This window comes from Pelobates fuscus, chromosome 10, assembly GCF_036172605.1.
Source record: "Pelobates fuscus isolate aPelFus1 chromosome 10, aPelFus1.pri, whole genome shotgun sequence".
NCBI lineage: Eukaryota > Metazoa > Chordata > Amphibia > Anura > Pelobatidae > Pelobates > Pelobates fuscus.
This window is the reverse complement of record NC_086326.1, coordinates 93,788,488-93,805,054: the sequence shown is the minus strand read 5'-3', so window position 1 is coordinate 93,805,054 and position 16,567 is coordinate 93,788,488. Positions and strand designations below refer to the sequence as shown.

Here is a 16,567-nt window from a genome sequence, read left to right as displayed (position 1 = left end):
ATCACTGTAAAGTCTATTTGTAGATCGGACATGGGGAGTCCCCCCATAAACTGGACTCCTGGTGGCTTTACTGGTCCTTGTCTTGCATTATTTCTAGCACACGTTACACATCTACGTACAATGGCCTGAGTCAAGTTGGACAATCTTGGTATGTAGAAATGTTTTCTGAGAGATTCTTCTGTACTGTCTCTCCCAGAATGTGTCCCGTTATGATAGTTCTGGACAATTTCTACTGCTAGTGATGCTGGTATGACTATTCTTCCATCTTCTAGCTGATACCACTTGTTCTCCAAATACTTTCCCGGTTCAGTCTTTAACCACTCCTCTTCTTGAGCTGTATAAACTGGAGTCCATTGAGACAGTGGGGTTGGTATTAGAGCAGCTATATGCCCCACATACTCCTGTCTTCCTGATTCAGCAGCACGCTTAGCTGCACTATCTGCCATCCGATTTCCCTTGGTTACATCACCATCTCCTCTCAGATGCGCTCGACAATGTATAATACCGACTTCTTTCGGCTCCCACACTGCTTCTAATAGTTGTAGGATTTCAGCTGCGTACTTGATTTCTTTGCCTTCTGAATTCAGTAGTCCTCTTTCTTTATACAAAGCTCCGTGGGCATGAGTGGTTAAAAACGCATACTTGGAGTCCGTATAGATGTTCACTCTTAAACCTTCAGCCAATTGTAACGCTCGTGTCAGTGCTATCAATTCTGCCTTTTGTGCTGATGTTCCTTTCGCCAGTGGCCGAGCTTCTATCACCTTGTCTATTGTTGTTACTGCATATCCTGCATAGCGGATCCCTTCTTTCACATAACTACTGCCGTCGGTGTAATATTGAACATCGGGGTTCTGGATGGGAAAATCACGAAGATCTGGTCTACTTGAAAATACTTCATCCATTACTTCCAAACAATCATGTTGACTTTCAGTAGGTTGTGGCAAAAGGGTAGCTGGATTTAAGGTGTTTACAGTCTCTAAATGCACTCTTGGGTTTTCACACAACATTGCTTGATACTTGGTCATACGGCTATTACTAAACCAATGATTTCCTTTGTAATCCAACAACGTCTGTACTGCATGTGGGACTCGTACATAAAGTTCTTGACCCAGAGTGAGTTTATCGGCTTCAGCTACTAGCAGGGCGGCTGCAGCTACGGCTCTTAGACAAGGTGGAAGTCCGCTGGCCACTGCATCCAATTGCTTAGACATGTATGCAACAGGTCTTTGCCATGATCCCAAGTACTGTGTCAATACTCCCACAGCCATTCTTCTTTGCTCATGTACATACAGGTAGAATGGTCGTGTGTGATCAGGTAGACCTAATGCTGGGGCACTCATCAAAGCCTTCTTCACATCTTCAAATGCCGTTTGCTGTTCTTGGGTCCATAAGAAGGGGTCGTGCTCTGTACCTTTGATAGCTGCGTACAGAGGTTTTGCCAGTATCGCGTAGCTGGGAATCCATATCCTACAGAAGCCTGCTGCCCCCAAGAATTCTCGCACTTGTCTTCTATTCTTGGGTATTGGTATTTGGCAGACAGCTTCTTTTCTCTCTGGCCCCATAATTCTTTGACCTTCAGAGATATGGAATCCCAGATATTTGACAGTTGGCAAACACAACTGAGCCTTCTTTCTAGACACCTTGTATCCTGCCTTCCAGAGAATGTGCAGTAGATCGTGCGTTGCTTGCTGACATTTTTCTTTTGTAACTGCTGCTATCAACAAGTCATCTACATACTGTAACAATACACACTCTCCTGGGATAGACTCGAAATCCAGTAGATCTTGACTTAGAGCTGAACCAAATAGGGTAGGTGAATTTTTAAACCCTTGGGGCAGTCTTGTCCAGGTCATTTGGCGTTTTGAGCCCGTTACAGCGTTCTCCCATTGGAAAGCGAAAATACATTGACTTTCTGCGGCAATTCGGAGGCAAAAGAAGGCATCTTTGAGATCTAAGACTGTGAAGTAAGTAGCCCCGCCCGGAATTAAAGCAAGCAGGTTATATGGATTGGGCACGACTGGATGTATACTAACAACCGCATCATTGACTGCTCTCAAGTCCTGCACAGGTCGATACTCATCTGTACCGGGCTTTTGAACAGGCAGCAATGGGGTGTTCCAGGGGGAAGTACAGAATTTTAGGATACCATACCGTATGAACTTATCCAGATAAGATTGGATGTTCTTCTTAGCCTTCTGCGGGATGTGGTATTGTCTTAGGCTTACTGGATAAACCCCAAGTTTTAGTTCGATTTTAATAGGTGGAATATTGCGGGCCAGTCCTGGTGGGTTGTTCTCTGCCCAAACTCCTGGTATGTTGAATAATGTCTCATCACTCCTAGGGTTTTGGCTAGTCAACACTGTATAAAGTCGCCACTCTTCTTCCTTTGGTACGGATAAAGTCATAATACCTGAAGGTCCATTAAACTTTAGAGATGTTGTTCCATTTGGTAGGAACGTAATCTGCGCTTGTAATTTTGATAGCATATCACGTCCCAGCAATTGGACTGGACATTCAGGCATATAAAGGAATTGGTGTTTTACTACGTGGCCTCCCAATGTACAGAGTCGACTTTTAAGAACCGGTTTTTCAGCACTTCTTCCAGTTGCTCCTATCACAGTAATAGTCCTTCCAGATGGAGGAGCAACTAGATTAGTCACCACTGAATGTTCAGCACCAGTGTCGATCATGAACGCACTCCTTTTTCCCCCTATTGATACATCGACCATAGGCTCCGCTCGACCAAGGGGGATGGAGCCCGGTCGGTATCCATAGTCCTCCATGACCGTGTCAGCCAATCCTACAAAGTCCCTACCTTCTCTATCGCGGGACCTTTGCGCTGCTGGAATATACCTGTCTTCCCTAACACTTCCTCTGTTCCCATTACTCCCTCTATAACCATTACTCCCTCCGGGGCCTCCTCTACCTCTCGCTCTGCCTCTAAAGTTTCCGTAGCCTGCCCTGGGTTGGTCTTTCTCGTACTGCTCTCTTTGCGGACATTCGTTCCTCCAATGCCCTTCTTCCTTGCAATACGCGCATTGATTCCTACTCAAGGGCTCCCTATTCCATCTACTATCGCCTCTATCTGGGCCCCGTCTATCTACGCCTGCGATCGCTACCGCTAGCATATCAGCCTTTTTACGCATCTTGCGCTCTTCCTCTTTCTTACTTTCTGTATCCCTATTCATATAAACCTTATTCGCTACCTCCATTAGTTGGGTGATGGACATACCTGCAAACCCTTCTAACTTTTGTAGCTTGCGCTTAATATCTCCGTAAGCTTGGCTGACAAAGGCGGAGTTCACCATTCGGGAATTATCTGCGTCTTCCGGATTAAAGGGGGTATACAAGCGGTATGCCTCCAATAATCGGTCATAAAAGACACTGGGCGCTTCATCGCTTTTCTGAATCACCTCAACTGTCTTCGACATGTTAATAGCTTTCTTTCCTCCGGCTTTCATGCCAGCAATTATAGCGTCTCTATAGGCTCTGAGTTGAGCCATATCAGCACCATTTACATTCCAATCGGGATCGGTGTTGGGATAATGTGTTGCGGCCCATGCTGATGGATTGGCTTGGTTTAAAGTACGGGCTTTATCCTCTAGTGCTTTAATGGCCGCTTGATTAATCCTTGTCCTTTCCTCATTGTTAAATAAAGTCATTAATAACTGCTGGCAATCAGCCCATGTCGGATTATGCGTCTGTACTATTGAGGTGAACAGATCAGTCATAGCTTGTGGTTTCTCAGTATACGAGGAATTATGGGTCTTCCAGTTTAAAAGATCGGTTGTGGTGAATGGGACATATACGAAGACTGGGTCAGCATGTGCCATTTGACCTGCGGCATCGATATAGGCTGACCCGGGATTCAGGCGAAGAGGCATCTGATAGTGCTTTAATTGTTGGGTACCAGTCAACTGTTGGGTCTGGATGGGGCTACGTAAAGGGGCGTCAGTCATGGGTTCCGGTCGGGGAGAGATAGGGTGTGGGGATGTAGGCAGTTGGTTTTGGGAAAAGGTTGTAAATAAAACACTTCGAGTCGAGCTAGATGAAGCTTGACCGGAAGTCTGAAGTGGCGCCAAATCAGGATATTCGTTTCTAATGGGGGTTGGTTCTGATTCCGGAAGGGGAGATTTAGTACGAGGGGGGGTGGATCCTGTACTGGAGGAGGAAGCGGAAGTGGATGAGGGTAATGAGGGGAGGGTTGCAGGACTTCCTGCGTTTGCGTCACTTCCTCTTAACGGAAAGTAAGGGGGCGGCAAAGGGATCTCGGACTCAGGGGGCGTGTCCAAAATGGGCCTAACACCAGTCCTAGTGGACGAACAAGTCCTAGCTACCATGAGGCGACATTGCTCCTCGTGGCATGTCCGGAGCCATTTTGGCGAGTCATTTACGGCCTGTCTCCAACAATCAATATAAGGAAACTGGCCGTAAAGTTCAGGCCTACCTGATACAGCCACGTGTAAGCGCTGTACCAAAGTTGGATCCAAACTGCCACGTGGCGGCCATGCCGCAACCAAAGTAGGCCACTCCCTAGTGCACAAAGTAACCAAACGTACAGGAGACATCTTAACCCCAAAATCACAAGTTTTGAATCCCTTTTTAAAATTCTTCACCATACAACCTAAGGGATCCGGAATCGTTGACTGCGACGCACCCATACTTAACAATGGAACGTCGTCGACAACGAATACTATACACGCGTACTATTCAACAGTCACACCCGTTTCCTCTAGCAACAGCACCACGTGGTACAGTTACCAAGTGAAACGTACACAATAACAATAAACACTCAGGGAATTCCCGTACACACACAGCTGTTACACCAGTCACTATATAATCAATATTATGCCCTTTGGCGTAACTATACAGTCACCCACGCTATAATTCTCTATATACGAATTACCCGTCTATAACACACCCCAGTAACATCGTCTTTTACAAATAGCGGTTACAGTACGGTTAGCATAGGTCAAAGCACAAGTTAAGGTCACAATACAATTATTAGTGGTTATGGTGTTAAAACATGCAATTGACGACAATGATTAGTACTTATATACAGTGTCAGTAAATATACAGGGTTATGGTACCGTGCACTATAATACAGCAACACACTATTAACACTCTCGCTAGACGGCTGAGCTCGCGCTATCTAACAAGATATACACTTTACTAAAACAATCGTTAACACATTTACAATTCCCAACTAAACTATTGGCCAGTACCTTGATGGACTACCTAAAACTATATACACCCGTTTTGGTTAGCCACACTGCCCAATCACCACATATAGCGAGCTAGAGAACCGAATTTACACAGGCGCCTCTTAGTCGCACTATCAAAAGTCTAGTGGGTTCCAAATTTACACGCCTTCCCACTTAGCCCAGATAGGTTGAGAGCTAGCGAACCGAATTTACACAGGCGCCGCTTAGTCTCCCGGTCCCTCCGACCTAGCGAACGTAATATACACCCTAGAACGCTAGTCTAGACAAGACACCGGTGTCCGGCTAGGGCTATTTACACCAGGACCCCGCCTGACTAACAAAATCAAACGGTCTGACTAAAGAGCGTTCGATCGAGCGGTGCGCCTTCGCTCCTTCCCTCCGACAGAGGGGGCAGATACACAGATTCAAAACCCCTTTGGGCCTACCGCACAATCGGTATACCCCTAGTGGGTCCTGCCGTCTAAAACAGCAGTTGTCTTACCTCCTCGTTCCTGAACCTGAGTTCACACTCATCGACGGGGACACCCCAGCACTTCTCACGTAGAGGCCGATGATCTCCTGGACAACAGACCAGTGGCGCCGAGACGAAGGGAGGTCCACGCAGAAGTTCAGGGGTGCAGCCGTAGAGAACGTGGGCAAAGATAGACCGTCTCACGCCTCTGCCTCTCAGCTACCGTTGAACGATGAGTTTCCCGGCCAATGCACCAAATGATACCGGAGAAACTGACGGAAGCCAAGCACAGAGAGATGGACACAGGTTTCTTCAGGAAGGAAGAGATTCTTTATTGGATCACCGATCGGGACTCAGAGGGACTAACGTCACCAAAATACAGCAAGTTCTGAGCCCCGGACAATAGTGCAGGCTCCTTATATAGGCATATAACTCCTCCCATATTAAGCTCCACCCGCACATTCTCTTAACCAATCAACACAAATAAGAATTAACTTCCTGTTTGACCGCATGGCTTGTCCAGCACAATGGAGGAGGGGGAATACTACATCCTGTATTCTTGCACATGCTCCGTACACTACTGATCGTATCTTGCCACGTGCAACCAACTGATCGATACGTCAGCATATGCACGTACACATGCCACGTGGTAATCTCGGCCTACTAAATTTATTTTTACCGAGATTCCACCACAATACAGCTATCGGGCCAGACGGCACCACCCCCAAGCGAAACTGATGACGCCATAAAACACAAGGAACCCGAGATGTAGGAGAGGGTAGGCCCTGGTGGCTGTGACACTTATAGGAAGTTTGCCTGCAAACAGTTTAACATCACAAGCAGTCAAATCACATGACAAGATCAGGGTCAAAACAACAGATTCATCCAACATAGTCATCCATGAAATATGGAAACCAGCAATGAAGACATGTTAAGTATCCAAACTAATATAATAAACAGACAAAATAAAACTAGGTTAAACATAATTAGGACCTGAATAAAACTTGGTTTGAGAAAAACAATAGTGGGAGTTTAGCAGGTTATTTACTAAACTTTGAATTTTTTGAATGGCAAAACTGAGGCAAAAATATGAAATTTTGACTATGGTTGAGGTGTGGGATTTTTCCAGATTAGCTATTTGTGCTCCAGTTTTGCCATTTGGATTTAAAGTGTTGGCACATTTAGGGCATTAAATATACTGATAGGTTCTTTTTTGTAGGTAATATATAACTAGCATACCGCATGTACCTGTGTCTAATTGAGACTAGGTGGTGCTGGGACATCACTCGGAATACATAGAAAAAGGCGTAAGACAGCCAGCGCATTAGTAAGGAACAGTTCTGGCTTGGGAAAACAGTCAACTTGCAGACATCTAAAGGTTTGTGACAGATTATTTTTAGAATGACTACACGCTGCATAGCACTACTAGACATTAAGGAATTAGGTATAAAAGCTGCCAAGCATTGTGTGACCCTATCAAAGGTTAAATATAAAGTTTTATGTCACAAAAAATTCCTTTATATTTAGTAAATTCATTTACCGTATATACTCGAGTATAAGCCGACCCGAATATAAGCCGAGGCCCCTAATTTTACCCCAAAAAACTGGGAAAACTTATTGACTCGAGTATAAGACTAGGGTGGGAAATGCAGCAGCTACTGGTAAATTTCTAAATAAAATTAGATCCTAAAAAAATTATATTAACTGAATATTTATTTACAGTGTGTGTATATAATTAATGCAGTGTGTGTGTGTGAGTGCTGTGTGTGTGTATGCAGTGTGTGTGTATGCAGTGTGTGTGTATGCAGTGTGTGTATGAGTGCAGTGTGTATGAGTGCAGTGTGTATATAATGAATGGAGTGCAGTGTGTGTGTATGAGTGCAGTGTGTGTATAATGAATGCAGTGCAGTGTGTATGTATGAGTGCAGTGTGTGTGCATGAGTGCAGTGTGTGTGCATGAGTGCAGTGTGTGTGCATGAGTGCAGTGTGTGTGTATGAGTGCAGTGTGTGTGTATGAGTGCAGTGTGTGTGTGTGTATGAGTGCAGTGTGTGTGTGTGTATGAGTGCAGTGTGTGTGTGTGTATGAGTGCAGTGTGTGTGTGTGTATGAGTGCAGTGTGTGTGTATGAGTGCAGTGTGTGTGTGTATGAGTGCAGTGTGTGTGTGTATGAGTGCAGTGTGTGTGTGTATGAGTGCAGTGTGTGTGTGTGTATGAGTGCAGTGTGTGTGTGTATGAGTGCAGTGTGTGTATAATGAATGCAGTGCAGTGTGTGTATAATGAGTGCAGTGCAGTGTGTGTATAATGAGTGCAGTGCAGTGTGTATATGAGTGCAGTGTGTATGTATGAGTGCAGTGTGTATGCAGTGTGTGTATAATGAATGCAGTGCAGTGTGTGTATATGAGTGCAGTGTGTATATAATGAATGCAGTGCAGTGTGTGTATGAGTGCAGTGTGTGTGTATGAGTGCAGTGTGTATGCAGTGTGTGTATAATGAATGCAGTGCAGTGTGTGTATATGAGTGCAGTGTGTGTGAGTGCAGTGTGTATGAATGCAGTGTGTTTATAATGAATGCAGTGCAGTGTGTGTATGTGCAGTGTGTGTGTATGAGTGCAGAGCATTGGTGGGGGGTGGGCATTTTATTAATTATTATTTAATTATTTTAATATTTTTTTAAATGTTATTTTTTTTAGGTAACTATTTTTTTTTTTTTTTATTATTATTTGTATTATTATTTTTATGTTATTATTTTAATTATTTTTTGTTTTATTATTAATATTTGTATTTTTTCGTCCCCCCTCCCTGCTTGTTAGCTGGCCAGGGAGGGGGGCTCTCACTCCCTGGTGGTCCAGTGGATGGGCTGTAGGAGGGGGCTGTCAGGAAGCTGTTACTTACCTTCACAGCAGCTCCTGTCAGCTCCCTTCTCTCTTCTCCGGTGCGTGCAGCTCCCAGGTCAGCTCCCTCTGCAACTCTCGCGGCCGCGCGGAGCGTTGCCACGGTAACCCGTGGCAACGCTCTGACCCCGCGGCTCTCGCGAGAGTTGCAGAGGGAGCTGACCTGGGAGCTGCACGCACCGGAGAAGAGAGAAGGGAGCTGACAGGAGCTGCTGTGAAGGTAAGTAACAGCTTCCTGACAGCCCCCGGTCCATGTCTGTATTATGGCAATGTAAATTGCCATAATACAGACAACTGACTCGAGTATAAGACGAGTTAGTGTTTTTCAGCACAAAAAATGTGCTGAAAAACTTGTCTTATACTCGAGTATATACGGTATTTCTTGTTTTAAGGCTTACACTACAAACAGTTTAGGGTAATCCATAAATACAAATAATAAGATACAGCAATACTAACAAAGGTAATACACAAAAGAGTACTGCGAAGTTTTTTTTTTTTTAATTCTTAATTTTTTCGTGCAAGAGTTAATATTACAAGCTTTCATGCTTTGCCACAACAGCAGTAGCATGTACCAGATTAACCCCTTAAGGACACATGACATGTGTGACATGTCATGATTCCCTTTTATTCCAGAAGTTTGGTCCTTAACGGGTTAAAACAAGATTTTACAATTGTGGCACAGGATATAGTTGCACATTTTTTGTTTTTTAAGCTAGTCAAGAAGAAATAAACGTTAGGGAAAGGTAGGAGTAGATAAACATGTTAAGACATCGCTTTATAGATTTGAGTCGAGGACAAATGAATCAGTGCTTAGTGTGTTGAGACACAGTAAGAAGGAAACAGAACAGGTCTGATATATTACCAATAGTTAATACACAGGATAGGAGCAGTAATTAAACTAATGGCGTGCTTAAACGACATCGCTTACATGTTAATGCTACTGCACGTTTACCTGCTTAATGTGTGCTTTTCATAATGGTCATGTTAAAACTTAAACAGAAAATGCAAGAAAAACAAAACATAACATTTGTGCATCTGACCACTCTGCACCGCCAGGGCCACTTCTAGGAATCAGCAGTGTCTTAGTCCTGATAGTAGACCCCCTCAATTTATCACGGCAAGCAGGGTTGTGATGTTCGCGGTCCGTGCCGGCTGCTATCCCGCTCCGTTTCGAGGCTGGGTTGAGTCTGACGCTGATCGGGAAAGAAGTCGGCAAAATAGCTGTGTCGGGTGAGCCCCTGTTTCTCCGTTGTGCTGGAGCGTTTTGCGGGCTGATAGGAGCTATGTCGCTGATCGGTTGTCTGCCTGTTGTTCGGCTTCTTCATTGCCGGTCGTAGTATGGTGTTTCGCCCGATAAGTGCAGGATGCAGCAGTAAGTATGGGAGGTCGGTCCTCCGATGTGTCAGGGTTTCTCGCTGTCTTGCCTTGGCGTGTGGCAGGCTCCTCTGCTGTGCGTGAGCTCGCTTGTTACAGCCCTGAGATGAGCACTGTGCTGGGCTTCCCTGTCGGGTGGTAGTCGGTGGAAGCTGTGGGTTTTGCTTGTGCCCAGTTGCTTTGCCAGGGATTGTGGGCGTCCGGGCACTGCATCTTCTCATGTTTGTGTTGATGCACGTGGCGTCCGCCATTTTAGGTAGGGTGCCCAGGCCTCGGATCAGGCTGTAGAAGCTGCTGGGCTCAGGTTGCCTTTCTGCCCTCGCGGTCACAGGGTGGGGGCCGGGATCACCCCCGCCGGCCCAAAGGGGGGAGGACAGGACCAGGACCTCGCCTGTTCGGTCCTCCGGCCGGGCACTGTCGGGCAGGATAGCGGGGCAGCGGCCGTCCGCCCCGCTCACCGCCGAAGAAAGCTCCATCTGGAGCGTTAATTTCTCCCCCAGGGGACTGGAACTCGGAGAGTCAGCCTCTCCCTGGACCCAGTCAGCCCAGCACACGGAGGGTCGGTGCTGTCGGCTCGTCATCTCCTCTTAAATCGTAATTTGAAGGCTTAGATCGGTAGAAGATGCAGGAGCTGAAGGGACTTGCAACCGTCCAGCTCGGCGGTCCGGCCCCGCCCCCCGAGTAGTGCGAAGTTAATAACATTTTTGATCCCTTTTATTTATTTTTTTGTGTCCCTTCAGCTTGGTGCCCTCTGTGACTTTATTTTTTGCTCCTAAGATAGTACAAACCCAACTAGAGATCTAGGTGATAGAGAAATGCAGAAAGGTGGTAAAAGAGGAAGTAGAGAAGAGATGGTATTAAAGGACCACTATTGGCACCCAGACCACTTCAGATCAATGAAGTTGTCTGGGTGCCAGGTCCATCTAGTGTTTACCCTGCAGCAGTTTACACTAGGGTTAATCCAGCCTCTAGTGGCTCTAGTGGCTATCTCATTGACAGGCGCTAGAGGTGCTTCCGCGCTTCTCACTGTGAAAATCACAGTGAGAAGACACTGGACGTCCATAGGAAAGCATTGAGGAATGCTTTCCTATGGACTGTTTAAATGTGTGCGCAGCTCTTGCCGCGCATGCGCATTCGGCGCTGACGTCGGCAGAGGGAGGAGAGTTCCCCAGCGCCCCGGCGCTGGAGAAAGGTAAGTGTTTAACCCCTTCAGCCCCCTTCAGTCCAGCGGGAGTGGGACCCTGAGGATGGGGGGGACCTAAAGACCCTATAATACCAGGAAAACAAGTTTATTTTCCTGACACTATAGTGGTCCTTTAAAGTTGTGAAATGGAGATGGACTGTCTTATTCACATGACCTATATGTTTGTGTTTCCAGTGTTGGGAAAAATACAATAAAAAGAAAAGATTCCTCTACTACAAGCAACGCCCAAGGTCCAAGGAATGGCCCTGTAACCTGTGAACAGAATGGACCACGGCCATTGACAATCCACCCTGAAAGGCTGAAAGACTTTGTGGAGGAAGAATATCTAAATGGAGATTTGACAACATGGGAAATGAAAGTAGTAGAACCTCCAGAGGAACAACTAAAAGAATCTGCTGAACCAGTTGCTCCAAAAACTCGTAAGCCCAGTGTGAAACCAAAAAATGAGTTCCTGCGATTTGAGGATATCAGTGCGGCTGCCTTCAAAACTCAGAATGGTGTCCAGAAAACACCCTGCATGGTAAGTTGAGATGCAGTTATCATGTAGGGTATAAATGTACTCCTAATTGTTCCTCTTGTGCTCTAGAGACCATGCAAGTCAAGGCAGAATCATGCTAAAGTAGAGGGTACAGTAACCTTTGCTGGCACAGTACCCCCTCAAAAAAAGGAAGAAAGAAAAGCAAATCATACCTGTTATCCAACGCCGAGGCAAATTTTCTCTGTAGCCCAGTCCTCATTCCGTAACATTACTCCCCCTTGTTGCTGGGGAGGAATGTCAGGGAGACAGGGCTGATGGAGGTCTTCGGGTGGCACTGTGGTACTGTGGGTGGACAAGTCACCATTGCTCATGCGTCGCCTATATGCTTTGTGTGCTGAGGGCGGATGCCTTTTATACAAAAACATTGTCAGCTGGAAACTCTAATTTTTATAGAAATGCTGCACATTCAGAATCCAAGGACTATGCCCATTTCAAATCATTGAAAGTGCCATGGTGCTTGGAAGAACCCTTTAAGTATATTTTCCTCTCTGATATGTTGTTTAATGTCCACCAGCTATACACCTGGTCAGTTGACTGAGTTTTGATTTGTGCTAGTCTCCTTCATTCACTGAACATTCTTACAAGATAAACAGCATCATAGAACTAATGGGGACAACAGCTTTCTTTCATTAACCATAAAGATAATATTTACCATTGTAAAGGTTAATTCAAATTCTGGTTTTGAAGTGCAGGCCGGATTTGAAGCATCTGGTTTTGGATTTTAACAAGTCAGGTCCAGATTTCAGATGTCCAGCAACTTCAGTCATATACCGGCTTATTTGGAGCTTTCTCTGCAAAATCCAGATATTGTTAAATAGCGTCAACATTGTCGGGATTTTGCACCCCTCCCATGGTTTAGTGAATAACCCTGTCTGTATGTATTCATTTGGATCACCATCAGAACAAATATTATTACCCAGTGAGATATAGGAATTGCAATCTTGTATATAAAATATAATTTAAAAAATACCTAAAATATAGGACCTGAATATACATGTTTAGTCCTGCTCTGATTGTTATGAAAGGTCCCTTTGATGTTATTTTAGGTAAATATGTATTTTCTATATCTATATAATATGTTAGAAATGTGTTAATCTTTTTAATACAATGAAACATAGAGATGTAAAAGACCATTGGAAAAGTACAGAATATGTATTTGATTGTATACAATATATATTAATATATTAATGCCACATGTAGACATATTAATCTGTTCCATCTCATTACAAGCCAAGCAATCAGAGCGCTCTTGCTAAATGGCATGTCCACCCCCCAGAGTTTAATTATTTAAAGCTCCCACCCACCATCTACGAATAAGGGCATGGGGGGTTCTATGGCATACTTATCCCGTGTAATGGGATCTTTGTAGCAACTGGGCAGTAACAGCAAATTGGGCACAAACAGGTTTTAAATCTCCTGTATAGTAATATGGGTCTTATTGACACAATAGGGTTTTTATTTTATTTTTTTAACTATTTAATGTGGTGGCTGGCTAGCAAGTATTGGTGAGCTGCCACATAATTAACCTCCACACCGCCAATGGTTATTTAACCATTTTTTAAGTGCTGCCAGAGGACAAATAGTTTGGGTGTTTTGTTTTTTAAGTATTTAGATTTCAACCATCTAACGGCGTTTCAGTCCAGGTGAAATTCATCCCAAATTCAAACCCATTCACAGCCTAAATAGCAAAATCTGTTGAACAGTGTGAACAGTGTCCAGATTTGCATTCCAAATGTCAGTTTATGCAGCTGAATGGTTTTACCCCATTCTGTAAGGGGCCATTTGGACTTTATTGAATAACCACGATAATAACTGCATGTTTTTCATGTCTGCCTCCACTGATACCAATCACTCATACAGTTAATGTTTATCACTTTTGGAAACTGAACAATAAAAACAGGTTGTCCAACAAATTGCTATATAAAACCCAAAAGACACTATAATACATTCTATCAACACATGCACATTTTACCTGCAATAGTCTGGGCAATTTCCACTTAGTTATTGCATTTATAATTTATGTGTTTTCTATTATTATTATTATTATTGCCATTTATATAGCGCCAACAGATTCCGTAGCGCTTTACAATATTATGAGAGGGGGGATTTAACTATAAATAGGATAATAACAAGAAAACTTACAGGAACGATAGATTGAAGAAGACCCTGCTCAAACGAGCTTACAGTCTATACAGGGCTGGCGCGTCCATAAGGCGGCACAGGTGGCCGCCTTAGGGCGCACCGGCTCCAGGGGCGCAAGATTTCAGTAACCAGCAGGAGGGAAGCTCTCCCTCCTGCCAGGCCACCTTCTGGACACCTTCTGACATCATATTCCGGCTCCCGCGGCATCAGTAGACAGTTCGCGAGGGAGCAGAGCAGGGAGTTCCCTGGCCGCGTCTGATCACATCACTGCCGCACGCCGCCCAGCAGTCCCACTGGACCCCAGGGAATGATTCATCATCCACACTAGCTCTCCAGGTAGGGAGGCTGGGTGGAAAATGTTTATTTATTAAAATAGTTAGTGAGTGTATGTGTGAGTGTGTGCCTGTGTGTGAGTGTATGTGTGTCTGTGTGTGAGTGTATGTGTGTCTGTGTGTGAGTGTATGTGTGTCTGTGTGTGAGTGTATGTGTGTCTGTGTGTGAGTGTATGTGTGTCTGTGAGTGAGTGTATGTGTGCCTGTGAGTGAGTGTATGTGTGTCTGTGAGTGAGTGTATGTGTGTCTGTGAGTGAGTGTATGTGTGTCTGTGTGTGAGTGAGTGTCTGTGAGTGAGTGTATGTGTGTCTGAGTGACTGTGAGTGACTGTCTGTGTGTCTGTGTGTGAGTGTGTGTGTCTGTGAGTGATTGTATGAGTGTGTGTGTCTGTGAGTGATTGTATGAGTGTTGCATGTGAGTGTATGAGTGTCAGTGTATGTGTGTGTCTGACAGTGTGTGTTTGTGAGTGTCTGTCAAATCAGTGAGTATCTTTTTCATTGAGTCTGTGTGTGACTATCAGTGTGTCTGTCAATGAGTGTCAATCAGTGTGTGTGTGTCAATGAATGAGTGTGTGTCAGATCAGTGTGTCTGTGTGTTTGTCATTGAGTGTGTGTGACTGTCAGTGTGTATACACCACTGATTGTAGTGTGGCGGAGCGCAGTACAGGAGCTTCTGTTTCCTGTACCCGGCCAGACTGACCAGAGGTGCTCACTGAGAGAGCACTCCCTGTCAGTCCGGCCAGGTACAGAACATTGATATCCTCCACTCGGCAACGCTACAAGAGAGGTAGGAGGCACACCAGGAAGGGGAGTGCGACCACTAAGGGGGTGCACCAAGGGACAGGGAGGGGAGGGGAGAGAAACACCAAGGGACAGGGAAAAGAGGGGATAGGTTAGAAGAACACTAAGGGACAGGGAAGGGAGGGGACCACTAATGGACGGGGAGAGGGGCTGGTTAAGAGGCACATAGGTGAAGATGTTATTTTGGGGTGGGGGGAAATACATCTTCGCCTATGTACCCAAAAATCCTTGCACCGGCCCTGAGTCTATATTGAAATCTAAATGCTTATAGATAGATTTCAATGCTTAACCCCTTAAGGACCAAACATCTGGAATAAAAGGGAATCATGACATGTCACACATGACATGTGTCCTTAAGGGGTTAAACTTACTAAGATAGAGAATAAACAGAGGTTTTTTTTATAGAGAATATATTAAGAGTTTGTAGGCTTTAATTAGTCTTTCTCTGGTAACACGGATGAGGCGAGTGTACTTTTTAGGCAGATAGTGACAGTCAGTAATTTTACCATTTAGCATTGAAACCAGGTGGTACTTTCCTTAAAGCGGCACTGTCATGCCGAATTCCGTTTTTTTTTTAACCCCCCTCCCGCCTCAACTACATCCAATCGACCCCCTAGTCATCCCCAAATGCCCCTATGCCCCCCACATTACCTATTTTTTATTCTTTATTTTCTGCCCCGATCTATATTCAGGGCGCCGCCATCTTTGTGTGGGTAGGTGAAGTCCCTGTGGGACACGTCATCTACCCACACTACACAGACTGTGAGATTCCCGCACATGCCCAGTGAAACATCTGGACATGCGAACGGGAATTTCACCTATTCATTCATTCATCAGACAGACGAATGAATGAATAGAAAAAATCAGACGAACAAACTAACACTGTGTATCAGTGTTCGTTTGTTCGGTTTATTACAAGGAGGGAGCTACCGGCGTGCAGCTCCCTCCTTGTAATATGTAAAGACAGAAGCGGCAGGGAGCAGCGCTCCCCACCACTTCATAAGCCCCCCAGGTCCCCCCTCACTCTATGGGGGGTCAATATGACCCCCATAATAGCACAAGGGAGATTCAAATCTCCCCAATGCCCCTACTCGCTATATCGCGAGTAGGGGCATGTCCACTAAACAGTGAGCAGCCTGTGGCTGCTCACTGTAAAAAAAAAAAAAAAAAAAAAGGGTAATAAGGGGGGGACGGGGGACCTACTGTCCTCCCCCGCCGGCCCCCACCCCTGGACGGCGGGTGGGGGCCATAATGGGAATGAGGGGGGACCTACTGTCCTCCTCTCAGGCCCCCACCCCTGGGCGGCGGGTGGGGGCCATAATAGTAATAAGGGGGGGGGACCTACTGTCCTCCACCCCCCGGCCCCCACCCCTGGGCGGCGGGTGGGGGCCATAATAGTAATAAGGGGGGGGGGGGAACCTACTGTCCTCCACCCCCCGGCCCCCACCCCTGGGCGGCGGGTGGGGGCCATAATAGTAATAGGGGGGGGACCTACTGTCCCCCGGCCAACCACCCCTGGGCGGCGGGTGGGGGCCATAATAGTAATAAGGGGGGGGGACGGGACCTACTGTCCTCCCCCCCCGGCCCCCACCCCTGGGCGGCGGGTGGGGG

At 45.7% G+C, this 16,567-nt stretch overlaps 1 protein-coding gene across 4 annotated transcripts in view; it reads left to right on the top strand.

Moving 5' to 3' along the window:
• Positions 1 to 16,567, top strand: part of LOC134575012 (L-threonine ammonia-lyase-like) — a 96,768-nt gene that overhangs the window by 16,529 nt on the left and 63,672 nt on the right. For all 4 annotated transcript variants that reach the window (XM_063434146.1, XM_063434144.1, XM_063434145.1 and 1 more), the window contains one exon: positions 11,319 to 11,664. In XM_063434146.1, coding sequence (XP_063290216.1) covers positions 11,319 to 11,664 — 346 coding nt within the window. The remainder of the gene's footprint in view (positions 1 to 11,318; positions 11,665 to 16,567) is intronic.